The sequence below is a fragment of the Carettochelys insculpta genome, chromosome 10 (genome assembly GCF_033958435.1).
Source record: "Carettochelys insculpta isolate YL-2023 chromosome 10, ASM3395843v1, whole genome shotgun sequence".
Classification (NCBI taxonomy): Eukaryota; Metazoa; Chordata; order Testudines; family Carettochelyidae; genus Carettochelys; species Carettochelys insculpta.
The window spans coordinates 3,960,418-3,974,997 of NC_134146.1; the positions used below are offsets into that span (position 1 = coordinate 3,960,418).

General features: G+C 61.5%; 1 protein-coding gene across 1 annotated transcript in view; it reads left to right on the forward strand.

Annotated features, from left to right (window-relative positions):
- TRPM2 (transient receptor potential cation channel subfamily M member 2) overlaps positions 1-14,580 on the forward strand; it is a 46,568-nt gene that overhangs the window by 2,620 nt on the left and 29,368 nt on the right. The window contains exons 3-8 of the mRNA XM_075003642.1: positions 857-1,025; positions 1,545-1,725; positions 4,789-4,955; positions 6,155-6,335; positions 6,736-6,797; positions 9,128-9,328. Of these exons, the coding sequence (XP_074859743.1) occupies positions 857-1,025; positions 1,545-1,725; positions 4,789-4,955; positions 6,155-6,335; positions 6,736-6,797; positions 9,128-9,328 (961 nt within the window). The remainder of the gene's footprint in view (positions 1-856; positions 1,026-1,544; positions 1,726-4,788; positions 4,956-6,154; positions 6,336-6,735; positions 6,798-9,127; positions 9,329-14,580) is intronic.

Here is a 14,580-nt window from a genome sequence, read left to right on the forward strand (position 1 = left end):
ATGACACAGAGAGAGGCACCAGCCGATTTTCCCCAGAGCTGAGCCGTCCCGCCCTGCTCCAAAGCCTGAGCAGCGTATGTTTATGACCCCGCCAGCCCCTCTCTCAGCGTGGAGAGGACGTGCACAAGCAGGTTGGCGGTTTCCCGTCGACATGCTTTTTGGGTGGAAAATGCAGCTTTTGTACAGTTAAGATTTTCCGTAGGGAACATCTCAGTTTGGCGAAAGTTTTTCAACGTTCCAGTGCGGGGGGAGAAGCATCAGGAACCATTCCCTTTGGGAGAGTTCACCATCTGCTCTTTGCCCGGGTGGTGCATTGCCTCCTGGGAGCTGTAGGCTGGGCTCCGGGGCCAGACCGCAGGTCCTATGGTGAAACCATGTGGTGGTCCTTCAGACCATGGGAGCTCCCTGTAGCGCATCACAGCAGATGCGGTCTTCTCCCAGACATCTGCCATTGGGACACGAAGCACCCAGCACGGCACGTCCCACGAGACGGCGCAAGGCACTGCTGAGATGTGCAGTTGAACCGACCCAGAAGAACGTCGTGATGTGCCATTTCTGAATCAAAACGTCCCAGAACTCTTCATTCCACTTTCGTATTATGTATTTCGGTCTAATTTGGGGTGAAACAGGTCCAAATGTTGGAAAATGCCTCAGGGGGGAAAGCTGCTCTGGGCAGTGGTCCACTCTGCCCAATGGCCTCACCCTCGCAGCGATTCCTCCGCCCCAGCCAACGGCTGATGGGCAAGCCGGGAGGTAAATATAACATCCCCGGGGCTGGGTAGCACAACGGAAGCCGCTGCCAGGCTGGGATTAGCAAGGGCCTGTGAGAGCCAGGGCTGATGCTGCTGTCTTGCAGAAGGGTGACGTGTGAATGCGGCTACCCCAGGGAAGAGCACCTGGAAGAGGCTATGAAGCCGTCCCTCTTCCTGGAGAAGGCGTGGGACCCCCACAAACACGTCCAAGAAATGCCGACGGATGCATTTGGGGATATCAGCTTTGTGGGTCTGGGGCCGAAGGTGGGAAAGGTGGGTCTGTCCCTAGGGTCTTGGGGACGGGGACCCCTCTGGGAACCCCGCAGCTGGGCGCTGTGGCTGATGGAATGGGCGTACTCGCTGCTCTTTGGTGGGTAACCGCGAGAGGCCCCAGAGGCAGAAAGGATGGGTCACCTCCAGCACGCTGCCGGCCGCCGGAGCAGCTCCGGGGAGGGGGCCTCAGACGCTCCCCCTGAAGCCGTTTGGTGGGGCAGGGTCCAGTGGGTGGATCCTGGCGGGGTCTGAAGCCCAGGAACAGCAGCCAGCTCGGAGTCCGTCTGACTCTGCCTGGGGCCAGCAGCAGCACACGGCCTGTTGGCCTCTCAACTCCCCATGGAGGGACACCAGGCAGTGGTGCACCCTGGCGCCAGGCCGGACTGGCCCTGTGGCAGCACAAGGGATGGCCTAGGGGGAAGCCGGATCTGTGCCCTGTAGGATGGGTCCCCGGGTGGCTTTGCTGCTTGGTGAGTAGGTTTCACTCCGCCCTCCCCTCCACATCTGTCCCTCCCCCAGTACGTGCGTGTCTCAGCGGACACCCCTCCCGGCCTCATCTACCAGCTGATGACCCAGCACTGGGGCCTCGACGTGCCCAACCTGCTCATCTCTGTGACGGGGGGAGCCAAGAATTTCAACATGAGGCCCCGGCTGAAAAACATCTTCCGGCGGGGACTGGTCAAGGTGGCCCAGACGACAGGTAACACGCGCCGGCAGGGCGGGGCCCTGAGGGCGGGCGGAGGGTCGCTGGGCGAGACCTGCTGGTGTCCGTCTCCCCCCGGGGGAAGCGCTGAGGGTGAGCTGCTGAGGGATGCGCAGCCCCCCCGGTGGTGAGGGTGGTGGCTGGCCCCGAATGCAGCAGAACAGGAGGTGCTGGAGGTCCGGAGCGAGCTAGTTCCGCTCCGTGAGGAGCGCAGCCCTGGCCCGCAGGCCGCCCGGTCCCTAAGTGGCAGGCGGCGACACCGGCTAGACACCGCAGCTGCCAGCAGATCAGTCTCTGCAGGGCCCTTGGTTCAGTTACCAGAGTGCTGCTGGGCCGCTCAGCACCGTGGGTATGTGGCCGTGCACGGCCTGGCTCTGCGGCAATGCAGGGGCGTCAGTTCCCTGCCTTCCCAGCCTGCGCTTGACCCCCGTTTCGCTCCAGACACTGTCCCCACCACCGAGGACCCATCCCTGCCCCATCACTCCGCCTCTTCCTGCCTCCCTGTCCCGCCCAGCCCATGCCTCCTGCCCACTGCTGAGCAGCTGATGGCGGTAGCGGGGAGATACGGAATGGGAGGCGGGACAGCTGAGTGGCAGGGCTACCAAAGGGGGGGAGGGATGGGGAGGGGGAGGGGCTGAGTGGCAGGGCTGCCAATGGGTGGGGGGAAGGGGAGGGGCTGAGTGGCAGGGCAGGTAATGGGAGGGGGAAGGGGCTGAGAGGCAGGGAAGCCAATGGGTGGGGGGAGGGGGAGGGGCTGAGTGGCAGAGCCGCCAACAGATGGGAGGGATGGGCAAGGGGGAGGGGCTGAGAGGCAGAGCCGCCAATGGGTGGGAGAGGGGGCGGGGCTGAGTGGCAGGGCCACCACACCTATGTCCCCCCGCCTGCCCTGGCCCCTCTCTCACCTCACCTGGGCAGCCGTGCCCGATGTCGGAGAAACTGAGGCACAGGTGGGCTTCATGAAACAGGCAGAGAAGCCCCCTTTCTCGCAGCGAGCAGCCGAGGGAGAGCGATGGCTGCAGGGACAGAGGGGCTGGAGGTGGGACTCCCTCTTTGCACGTGCGCTGCAGGGTGCGGGCAGGACTTGCCGCGTGGGTAGCGGCGTTGGCAGGCCCTCCAGCTGGCGAGCTGACCTGTGTGGCTGTTCGTAAAACCGGGACGATGCGCTGCCCCCTGCTCCTTAGCCGTCTCCAGCCACGTGTGAGCTCCTGCAGCGGTAACCGGAGCCCCCGAGCACCTCTCCCGGCGGCCTGCCCTGCCGGACTTGCCTTTCACACAGAGTCTTTAACGAGTCACCCTCCCGCGTTGAAATGGTGGGCTGCCTCGTCCTTGCTCGGACGCGGGGATTCCAGCAAAAGTCATGCAAATTCGCTCCCTCGCTGCAAGTGTTACCCGCACCAATTGCTCATCCCTTCCACACGCAGGGCCGCACACACCTTCACCCAATCCGTAGGGCTCAAGGCAGGGCCCTGTTCACTGCAACTCCCACCCTTACCCAATTCCTAGGGCTCAGGGCGTAATTCCCTGCGGGTCTGCAGGAGCTGCGCCGCTGAAGAAGCCTTGCACGGTTATAGCCTCATTCTCTGTTTATTTACAATTACCTAGAAAGCAGAATACATGCTAAGCACGCAGTATCACGCCCACCTGTCCTGATAAGGCAGGCAGCCTTCCTCTGTTGGAACTGGCAAAGTCTCTCTCTGGATGCTGGTTGCTGCACCTCAGGGTCTTGGAGGGTGAAGCCTCCTTAAGATGTTCCTTCTTCCATCTACCCTGCTCAGTGTTCTTTCCGTTCCTTCCTGCTTCATGTTCTGTTCTTCCTCCTTGGACCCCCGTTTAAGTAGTGAAACTTGAGTCCTGCTTAGCCATACCTTGACCAATTATTTTAGTACAATTGTACTAAGCTGGCATAACCGACGGTAACAGAATGACCTAACCAATCCTAACCCACCACCTTAACTGATTTACACCTTGCAAAATTAATTATACAGCAGATGGGAGCAATCGCAAAACCAGTCGAAAAGGGAAGACCATCACCGTGGAATGGTGATTCCACAACCTCAGCTATTGATAAGTCGTTACCTGCCAGAGGAAATGCCGTTAGCTAAATAGTAGCAGAGAGGGAGCCGTGTTAGTCTATATACTATCAAGACAAAAAAGCAGTCAAGTAGCACTTTAAAGACTAACAAAATAATTTATTAGGTGAGCTTTCGTGGGACCCACGAAAGCTCACCTAATAAATTATTTCGTTAGTCTTTAAAGTGCTACTTGACTGCTTTGCTGTTAGCTAAGTGTTCTTTGCTCATCTTGAGATCTGTTTAGCCGTGGGCGGCATTAGGATGTGGTCTTCTTCTTAACCACCTGATGTGGTACTATTGTGCTGACGTGTAGATGGAACGTGAGTGTGTGACTTGTAGCTTCACAGTTAGCGGCTGCAGCTCTTTATTCTGGCTACAGGCGAGCCCTAGGCCTCTCAATACGGCTAGAGAAACCATGTTGGTTAGATTGTGACACAAGGCCCCAGAAAGTATTTACGGCAGCGTAGCAAGACAGGTCTGCCCAGACGGCCAAGCCATGTTTCCACTAGGGTTTTACAAAGAAGTGGTTCATGCATGGGCGTTCCCTGCTGGTAAAACCCACCTTTTGGGCAGTGAAGGGCGTAAGGCTGCCGTGAGAGACAGTCCTGCCCTGAAGCATTCACAGGCTGCACCTCCGCTGGTTGGACAAGAAGAGTCATTGACCCGGTGGCCATGATGCAGAGGTGCACCATTCCACAAGCTCACAGGGGAAGTCTTCAGGAGGGCAGGGGACCGAAGCCCAGACCTTCTGCACCCCAGGCCTGACCCCCAAAACAATCCCTCTTCCCTCTGTGCCTCTGCAGCGCACCGTCCGCTCGTCACAGTGGCTTTCCCCTGGGGCTGTGGGCCCTCCCCAGGAGGTCGTGAAGCCCAGAGAGGTCACAGCAGAACGGCACAGGCCTCAGGGAGAGTCTTTGACACCTGGGTGCCAGGGGGTTTCTCCAGGGCTCTGCAGGCCGGGTAACCAGCCGCCGGGTGTCCCTGTCAGGCGCCTGGATCATCACAGGAGGGTCCCACGCCGGCGTCATGAAGCAGGTGGGAGAAGCTGTGAGAGATTTCAGCATGAGCAGCAGCTGCAAGGAGGGCGAGATTGTCACCATCGGCATAGCCACCTGGGGGACCGTGCACAACCGCGGCAGCCTCGTCTGCCCAACGGTGAGCGCCCGGCCTCGGCGGGGGGGGGGGGTTGCGGCGGAGAAGGAGGAGGGAGGTACGCCGCTCTGCAAGGGAGCGGAGAGCAGCTTCGGTGGCTGACCCAACGTGGCCACGTGCGGTGCAGAGGGACAGACCGGCAGCACTTCCAGGTCTTCTTTGCACTGAGACGCACCTTCTGGGGAGACCACGGCCCTGCCGTCACCCAGCAGCTGAACATGTGTGTTCTCCGCAGGCCTCTGCCCGGGGCGGATCTTGGGAGAACACGGCCAGCCCCCCTGGGGCCCAGACTCCACTTGGGTCAGTTTCCTGGCCAGGTGGATTTGAAGTTGATCAGTTTCCGATGCTGCCATCTGACGGGTCATGGGGCTGCATGTGTGGGGGCCCTGCCCCGAAACGCAGTTGAGATTGGGGGTGGGGAGGTCACAAGGCTGCTGTGGGATTGTCTTCTGCCCTGCTGCTGGCAGGGGTGTTCCCTTCTGAGCGGTGCAGTCAGAGAGGAAGGCGCTTGGCCGGGCCCCCAGCTCTAAAGCCACCAGTAGCAGACGTGAGGGTTAAGGGCAGGCGGACGGGTTCCTGTAGGTCCGGTTCTGCTGAGAGGCTTCGGCGGTGACGGTGGGTGGGGGGAAAATAACAGCCGGAGTTGCAGCCTCCTCCTGCCTGGGAAGTGCAGGCTGGAGCAGCAGAGCAAACTGCTGCCAGGGGAGGGTCTTGGAGGAAGCAGCCCCTGCCCATCCCTGACTGAGACTAGCCGCGGGAGCCCTGCGCAGGGGAGGAGCCCCCGGCTGGGTGCCAGATTTCACAGGCAGGATCAGGCTTTGTGTCCGGGAATTGGGTAAGGGCCATTGGCAATGAGCCAATGGGAAGAGCCCGATTCCGCGGCCAGGATTCCCCAAAAGGGCCAAGCGGGGCTCCGACAGACACCCTGAGGCACGGCCGTAAGCAGCCTGCCTGGCGGAGGGCACCCGGAGAGAAAAACAAACGTCTCCTCTGCAGGTGCAGCCAAGAGCCAGCTGGCTTCTAGCTCACGTTGAAAGCGGCTCCTGCACTGAGTGCTGGAGGTCCCAGCTTTGAACCCTCCTATGGGCATTTAAAATTAAACCGGCCGTCAGAGGTTCCCGCTTAAGGCACTAGCAGAGCCAGAAGGGCCCAGTGATTGTCTCCCCCGTTGGTCTGTGTCTCTTTTCTCCGTCGGTTTGCAGGGTGGCTTCCCAGCTGAGTACGTGGTGGATGAAGACAGCCAAGGGAGCCTGTCCTGTCTGGATAGCAACCACTCCCACTTCATCCTGGTGGACGACGGGACCCATGGCCGGTACGGTGTGGAGATCCCCCTGAGGACCAGACTGGAGAAGTTCATTTCCCGGCAGACGAAGGTGAAAGGAGGTAAGGGCAGCAGAGACGGGCAAGGCAGCGGGAGAGCTGCCAGAGGTTGGCACCGGGGCAGGGGCAAACCCTCCAAGCTCTCTCTGGCCTCTGGCGAGGAGGGGTCTGTGCTCGCCTCGGTGCATTCCGGGGTGTGAGGAAGTCGAGGGAGCGGCGGGTGGGAGGAGGAGCTCGGCTTTGCTGCCGGGGTGCGTCGGTGGCACACAGGAAGCTGGTGTTTCTCCTGCCTCCTGCTAAGCTGCTCTGTGGGAGCCGCTCAGGGTGGGCTGGAGACACCACAACTTGCCTCTCCTTTGCGGCTGTCGGCAGGAGAGCCCCGCTGGCCGGCCTTAGCAGGGTGGGGGGCCTGGGAGAGGCCAGCGTCCTTATGGAGCTGACTTGCACCTCTGCCTCCTTGCAGGGGTGGCCATCACAATACCTGTGGTCTGCGTGGTGTTGGAGGGAGGACCTGGGACGCTCGATGTGAGTACGGGGGAGGGCCGGGCCCGAGCCCAGCGTCGTCCTCTCAGACAGGCCAGGCAGGAAACCAGAGCTGCCGGGAATTTGCTGCAAGGCCTCCCACGAGGGACTGGGTCTCAGCTAGCGGCGGGCGGGGTTTTGGATTGGGGGTCTGGTGGGCGCCGCTCCCCGAGTTTGGGCTGCACTCTGTGATCGTCGTGGAGGAGGTGCAGGCTGGGTGGAGGTTGGAGGGGGGGAGGGTGAAGGAGGCAGCTGTGCCCGGGGGCAGAGGACTGGGGGAGGGAGGGGCTGGGGTGCCAGAGGCAGGCTCTGGCTGGGACATTTACATGGGCGGCTCCTGGCCAGCCGCCCTGCAGGGCCCTGAGATGGGCAGCCCCAAACCGCTCCAATCCGCTGCCTGTTCCCTGTTGCTCTCTGCTCCGGGGAGGCTCCTCTCGCTGCTCCTGCCCCCCAGCAAAGTCTCTGAGCTCCAGTGGGCCAGAAATCATGGACCAGCCAACGGGAGCTGAGAGGTTTGAAAGGGGGTAGGAGCAGCACATGACGCCCCCCTCCCTCCTAGCATCGCCAGCTGAGAGCAACAAGGACAGGGAGGCTCTTGATGCAGCAGCCGGCTGCTCTGTCCCTGATGCATCTGTGGGTTGGATCCAGTGGCTTGCCGGGCTGTGCTTGGTCCGTGGCTGGATGTGGCGGCTTGGCGGGCCGTGCTCGGTCCGTGGCTGGATGTGGCGGCTTGGCGGGCCGTGCTGGGTCTGTGGCTGGGGGTGGCGGCTGGGCGGGCCGTGCTCAGTCTGTGGCTGGATGTGGCGGCTTGGCGGGCCGTGCTGGGTCCGTGGCTGGATGTGGCGGCTTGGCGGGCCGTGCTGGGTCCGTGGCTGGATGTGGCGGCTTGCCGGGCCATGCTCGGTCCGTGGCTGGATGTGGCGGCTTGCCGGGCCGTGCTGGGTCCGTGGCTGGATGTGGCGGCTTGCCGGGCCATGCTCGGTCCGTGGCTGGATGTGGCGGCTTGCCGGGCCGTGCTGGGTCCGTGGCTGGATGTGGCGGCTTGCCGGACCATGCTCGGTCCGTGGCTGGATGTGGCGGCTTGCCGGGCTGTGCTTGGTCCGTGGCTGGATGTGGCGGCTTGGCGGGCCGTGCTGGGTCTGTGGCTGGATCCGATGGCTTGGCGGACTGTGCTCAGTCCGTGGCTGGATCTGGCGGCTTGGCGGGTTGTGCTCAGTCCGTGGCTGTATCTGGCGGCTGGGAGGGCCGTGCTCGGTCCGTGGCTGGATGTGGCGGCTTGGCAGGCCGTGCTGGGTCTGTGGCTGGATGTGGCGGCTTGCCGGGCCGTGCTCGGTCCGTGGCTGGATGTGGCGGCTTGCCGGGCTGTGCTTGGTCCGTGGCTGGATGTGGCGGCTTGGCGGGCCGTGCTGGGTCTGTGGCTGGATCCGATGGCTTGGCGGACTGTGCTCAGTCCGTGGCTGGATGTGGCGGCTTGGCGGGCCGTGCTCAGTCCGTGGCTGTATCTGGCGGCTGGGCGGGCCGTGCTCAGTCTGTGGCTGGATCCGGCGGCTTGGTGGGCCGTGCTGGGTCCGTGGCTGGATGCGGCGGCTGGGCGGGCCGTGCTCGGTCCGTGGCTGGATGCGGTGGCTTGGCGGGCCATGCTGGGTCCGTGGCTGGATGCAGTGGCTTGGTGGGCCATGCTCGGTCCGTGGCTGGATGCAGTGGCTTGGTGGGCCGTGCTGGGTCCATGGCTGGATATGGCGGCTTGGCGGGCCGTGCTGGGTCTGTGGCTGGATCCGATGGCTTGGCGGGTTGTGCTCAGTCCGTGTCTGTATCTGGCGGCTGGGCGGGCCGTGCTGGGTCCGTGGCTGGATGCGGTGGCTTGGCGGGCCGTGCTCGGGCCGTGCTCAGTCCGTGGCTGGATGCGGTGGCTTGGCGGGCCATGCTGGGTCCGTGGCTGGATGCAGTGGCTTGGTGGGCCATGCTCGGTCCGTGGCTGGATGCAGTGGCTTGGTGGGCCGTGCTGGGTCCATGGCTGGATATGGCGGCTTGGCGGGCCGTGCTGGGTCTGTGGCTGGATCCGATGGCTTGGCGGGTTGTGCTCAGTCCGTGTCTGTATCTGGCGGCTGGGCGGGCCGTGCTGGGTCTGTGGCTGGATGCGGTGGCTTGGCGGGCCGTGCTCGGGCCGTGCTCAGTCCGTGGCTGGATGTGGCGGCTTGGCAGGCCATGCTCGGTCTGCGGCTGGATGCGGCGTGCTCCATCCGTGGGTGCCTTGGGCGTGGTCCACAGGAAGGCTCCCATTGAGTGAAGTGGGTGTAGGTCAGCCCTGCTCTCCCTGCCTGGCTGGGTTGCAGACGATCTACAACGCGATCACCAATGGCACCCCCTGCGTGATAGTGGAGGGCTCTGGGCGTGTGGCCGACGTCATTGCGCAGGTGGCCAATCGGCCCGTCCCGGAGGTAACCATCGCCCTGATTCGGAAGAAGCTGAGCGTCCTCTTCTGCGACACCTACGAGCTCTTCACCGAGGGCAAGATCGTGGAGTGGACCAAGAAGGTGAGATGCTGCCACCCTGCCTGGGTGCTGGCCGACATCCCCAGAGCTCTCGCGTCACAAGGGAGGGCAACGCGTCGCTCCCTCAGGCCGCTGAGTCGTGGGACCCCATGTGTGAGGCCGGGGAGCCTTCTAGGCCTTAGCCCTGCGCCCACCGTTAGGAGGAAGGGAGCCCGTGCCCAGTACTCGCCACTCGCCCCGGATACATCCATCAAGCCCCATGCAACTGAGCACAGAGTCAGAGCGCACTAGGACTGGAAGGGACCTCGAGAGGTCGTCCAGTCCAGCCCCCTGCCCTCACGGCAGGACCAAGCACCGTCTAGACCATCCCTGTTAGGTGTCTAACCTGCTCTTAAACATCTCCAGCGATGGAGATGCCATCACCTCCCCAGGCAACTTATTCCAGTGCTTGACCACCCTGGCAGTGAGGAAGTTTTTCCTAATGTCCCTTAATGCAGTCGAGGCCCGTTGCTTCTTTTCCTACCCTCAGAGGCCAAGAAGAACAATTTTTCTCCCTCCTTCTTGTGACACGCTTAGGTACCTGAGAACCGCTACCATGTCCCCTCGCAGCCTTCTCGTCTCTAAACTCAACAAGCCCAGTTCTTTCAGCCTTCCCTCGTGTGATGGGGTTCAGGGGTCCCCCTGCACTGCACCCCGCCCGCTGGCAGGAGAGACTCTCACTCAGCAGGCACAACAGCAGGTTTATTAGGCAACAGATGTCCAGTTTCTCACAGAAGCAACAGCATAGCCGCCAGAGACAGTCCTTCCAAACTGTCCTGGGGGGAAGACCCCGAGGGGTGCCCCTCTGGGGTGTAGCTTTCCCCCTCCTCAGGCTGGCTGCCTTCCAGCTCTCCCTTCTCCTCGCCTCTAACTGCCGCCCCCGATTCAAAACCCAGCTCAGCTCCTCCCTGCTCTTTGTTCAGGCAGAGGTGTTATCTGCCAGTTGTAGCCCCAGGGTCATCCTTAGCCACTGGGAGCTGCTGCTTGCCTCGGACATCCAGCCTGACTCACACATGCACCCCACCCCACTCCATCACATCTCTCCCCCCTTCCAGACCGCACTGAGCGGGGTCACTTAGCCAGTGACCTGGGGAAGTTCGGGGCCCTCCCTGCGTGACAGGGCATCGGCTATGGTGTTGTTGTTCCCCTTGACGTGGACCACCTCCATGTCGTAGTCCTGCAGGAGCAGACTCCACCGCAGGAGCTTGGCGTTGGCCCCTTTCATGTGATGCAGCCAGGTCAGGGGTGAGTGATCGGTGTACATGGTGAAACGCCATCCAAACAGGTACGGCTGCAGCTTCCCCAGCGCCCACACCATGGCCAGACATTCCTTCTCTATGGCCGCGTAGTTCTGCTCCCGGGGCAGCAGCTTCTTACTCAGGTACACGATGGGGTGTTTCTCCCCTTTGTCAGTCACCTGCATTAGCACCGCCCCCAGCCCCACGTCCGAGGCATCGGTGAACACCAGGAAGGGCTTGTTGAAGTCTGGATTTGCCAGCACTGGGGCCCTGACCAGAGCCTCCTTCAGCGCGCAGAGGGCCTCTTGGCACTGCTCGGTCCAAACCACCTTGTCAGGCTTTCCCTTTTTACACAGCTCCGTGAGAGGGGCTGCGATGGAGCTAAAGTGGGGCACAAACCTCCGGTAGTACCCCGCCATCCCAATGAAGGCCTGGACCTGCTTCTTAGTCTGGGGTGTTGGCCAATCTCTGACAGCCTCCACTTTAGCTGGCTCTGGCTTTAAGCAGCCGCTGCCCACCTTGTGGCCCAGGTAGGTCACCTCAGCCATTCCCACCTTGCACTTCCCTGCCTTGATAGTCAGACCGGCCTTCTGGAGTCGGTCCAGCACCTGCTTGAGTTGGGACACATGGTCCTCCCACGTCTGGCTGAAGATGCAAATGTCGTCCATGTAAGCCAGGGCAAAGCTCTCCACCCCTTTCAGTAGCTGGTCCACCAGACGCTGGAAGGTAGCGGGTGCCCCCTTGAGGCCAAAGGGCAGGACCAGGAACTCGTAGAGCCCCACAGGAGTGATGAAAGCCGACTTCAGCCGGGCATCTTGGTCTAATGGCACTTGCCAGTACCCCTTGGTGAGGTCTATGGTGGTGAGGTAACGGGCTCCCCCCAGCTTGTCTAAAAGGTCATCAGGCCTGGGCATGGGGTAGGCGTCCGATACAGTGATGGCGTTAAGCTTGCGATAGTCCACACAAAACCGAACAGACCCATCTTTTTTAGGGACTAACACCACGGGAGAGGCCCAGGGGCTGGACAAGGGTTGGATCACCCCCAGAGCCAGCATGTCTTCAACCTCCCGCTCTATGTCCTGAGCCGTCCTCCCTGTGGCTCTGAATGGCACACACTTGATAGGGCCGTGGGTGCCTGTCTCTATTCGGTGGACAGCCAGGTCAGTGCGTCCGGGTCTGTCCGAGAACAGCTGTTGATGCGAATGCAGAACCTCCTTGATCTCCGTCTGCTGGGCAGGGATCAGCTGGTCTGAGAGGGGAATAGACTCCAGCAAGGAGCCGGCTCCAGTCCTTGTGAGTAAATCCACCAAGGGATCATCCCCCTGCCCCTCCCAGTGTCTGCACACGGCCAGCACCAAGTTCTGTCTGTCCCAGTAAGGTTTCATCATGTTCACATGATAGACCCGGTGGCTGTGGGCCCGGTTCGACAGTTCCACCACATAATTCACGTCATTTAGCTGTTTGACAACCTTGAAGGGCCCATCCCAGGCCGCTTGCAGCTTGTTCCGCCGCACAGGTAGAAGGACCATCACTTGATCCCCGGTGGCATAGGCTCGGGCCCTGGCGTTACGGTCATACCAGACCTTTTGCTTCCTTTGGGCCATGGAGAGGTTCTCCCTGGCCAGGCCCATGAGCTCGGTGAGTTTTTCCCGGAAGGTCAGTACATACTGTACCACTGACTCCCCTTCAGGAGAGGCCGTCCCCTCCCACTCTTCTCTGAGCAAGTCCAAGGGTCCCCGTACCCTCCTTCCATACAGCAGCTCAAACGGGGAGAACCCCGTGGATTCCTGGGGCACCTCCCTGTATGCAAACAGCAGGTGGGGTAAGTACTTGTTCCAGTCATGGGGGTATTGATTCATGAAGGTTCTCAGCATCTGCTTCAGAGTCCCATTGAACCTCTCCACCAGCCCATTGGTCTGCGGGTGGTAGGCTGTGGCCCAGGTGTGCCGGACCCCACACTTGTCCCACAAGCTTTGCAGTAGGGCCGACATGAAGTTGGAGCCCCTGATCTGTGAGGACCTCCTTGGGGAACCCCACTCTGCTGAAAATGGACAGCAGTGCATCCGCCACGGTGTCAGCATCTATAGAGGTCAAGGCCACTGCTTCTGGGTATCGCGTGGCAAAATCTACCACTACCAAAATATATTTCTTCCCCGAACACGTTGCCTTGCTGAAGGGGCCCACTATGTCTATAGCCACTTTCTGGAAAGGCTCCTCTATGATGGGCAGTGGCCTCAAGGCAGCTTTCCCCTTGTCCCGGCTCTTCCCCACCCTCTGGCAGGGATCGCAGGACAGGCAATACAGACGGACAGCTGCAAAGATCCCTGGCCAGAAAAAGTTCTGTAACAACCTTCTCCTGGTGCGGTGGATCCCCTGGTGTCCTGCGAGCGGGAAATCATGGGCTAGGTACAGCAGCCTGCGCCGGTACTTTTGGGGAACCACCAGTTGCCTCTGGACCTTCCATGGCTCCGCTTTGTGTCTGGGAGCCCATTCCCGGTACAGGAATCCCTTTTCCCACAGGAATCTCTCCCTGCAGCCCTCCCCCAGCTGTGGAGCTGGGCTGAGACTGGCCAGTTCCCTCAGCTTCTGCAAGGAGGGGTCTCTCTGCTGCTCTGCCTGGAATTCTTCCGCTCGGGCAGGAGCGGATGCTACTTCCCCATCCCTGCCTGGCTCCAGCACCCCTGGTCTGTGAGATCTGGTTTTTGGGGGCCCCCTTTCTCTCAGGGTTGGCCCCTGTGGCTTTGGCTGGGCCTGTACCCCTGAATCTGGGGAGCGCACCCCTCGTTTTCTTTGGCTACGGGTCAGGACCAGGGCACGAGGGCGTTCACCTTGCCAGTTCTCCAGGTCAGCCCCCATCAGTACATCCGCCGGCAAATGGCTGTGCACGCCCACTTCCTTGGGGCCTTCCTTCTTCCCCCATTTCAGGTGCACCCTCGCCATGGGCACCTTGAAAGGGGTCCCATCAATTCCTGTTATCGTCAGGTGGGAATCGGGTATCATGCAGCCCGGTGCCTCCACCCCGGGTCGGGCCAGCGTCACGTCAGCGCCTGTGTCCCAGAACCCCGTGACCTTTTTCCCGTCTACTTCAAGGTGTTTGAGACACTTGCTCCACAGAGGCAGTGCCGCCCCCACTCTGTAAACTGACCTCTGAGCATTTGGTCCCCCTGAGGAGCTGGTCTGTGGGGCGGACTCAGCCCAATCCGAGTGCCCATTGTCAGCACCACCCGCCTTGGCCGCCAGCCCCTCTGGCTTCTGGGACCCCACCCAGTTGACTCCATGACCCCCCGGCCTGCTCAACCTGTCTGGGAGCCTGGGGCACTGGGCTGCTCTATGCCCCTTTCGCCCACAGCGATAACAGCCTGGGTCTTGTTGTGTCCCTCGGGCCGGCTGCTCTGTCCGGGCTCTGTTTGGCTCTCTGGGGGGTGGGTGGCTGGCCCCTCTTTCCTGGGCTTGCCCAAGAGGTGGTCCCCTCTGTCGTACAGTTAGGGACCGGTCTCTCTCAGATTCTCGGTTTCTCCAGGACTCCCTCTCTCTCCGGGACTCCCTCTCTTTGTGGGGCTCACTTTCAAACCTGGCCCGGCTGTTTGTGAAGTCATCTGCCAGTTTCCCTGCATCGTGTGAGTCCCCTGGCTTCCGGTCCACGAGCCACACCCTCAGGTCAGGTGCGCACATCTCGTAGAATCGCTCCACGACCGCCAGCTCGATCAGGTCCTCTACGGACTGGACTCCCATTCCGAATGCCCACTTCTGGTAGTATTGCTTCAGGCGGGCGGTTGTATCTACGTGGGTTTCCTCTGGCCTCTTCTGCGCCTCCTGGAACTTCTTCTTGTACATCTCCGGAGTCAGCCCGAACTTATGCAGCAGGGCCTGTTTGAACCGTTCATAGTCCCCAGGCTGCAGCCCCACCAGCTGGCTGAGCACCGCTGCGGCCTTCCGGCCCAGCAAGGGGGTGAGGTGCCAGAGCCACTCATCTGGGGGAACCTCATGCAACTCACAGGCTTGCTCAAAGGCGGTAAG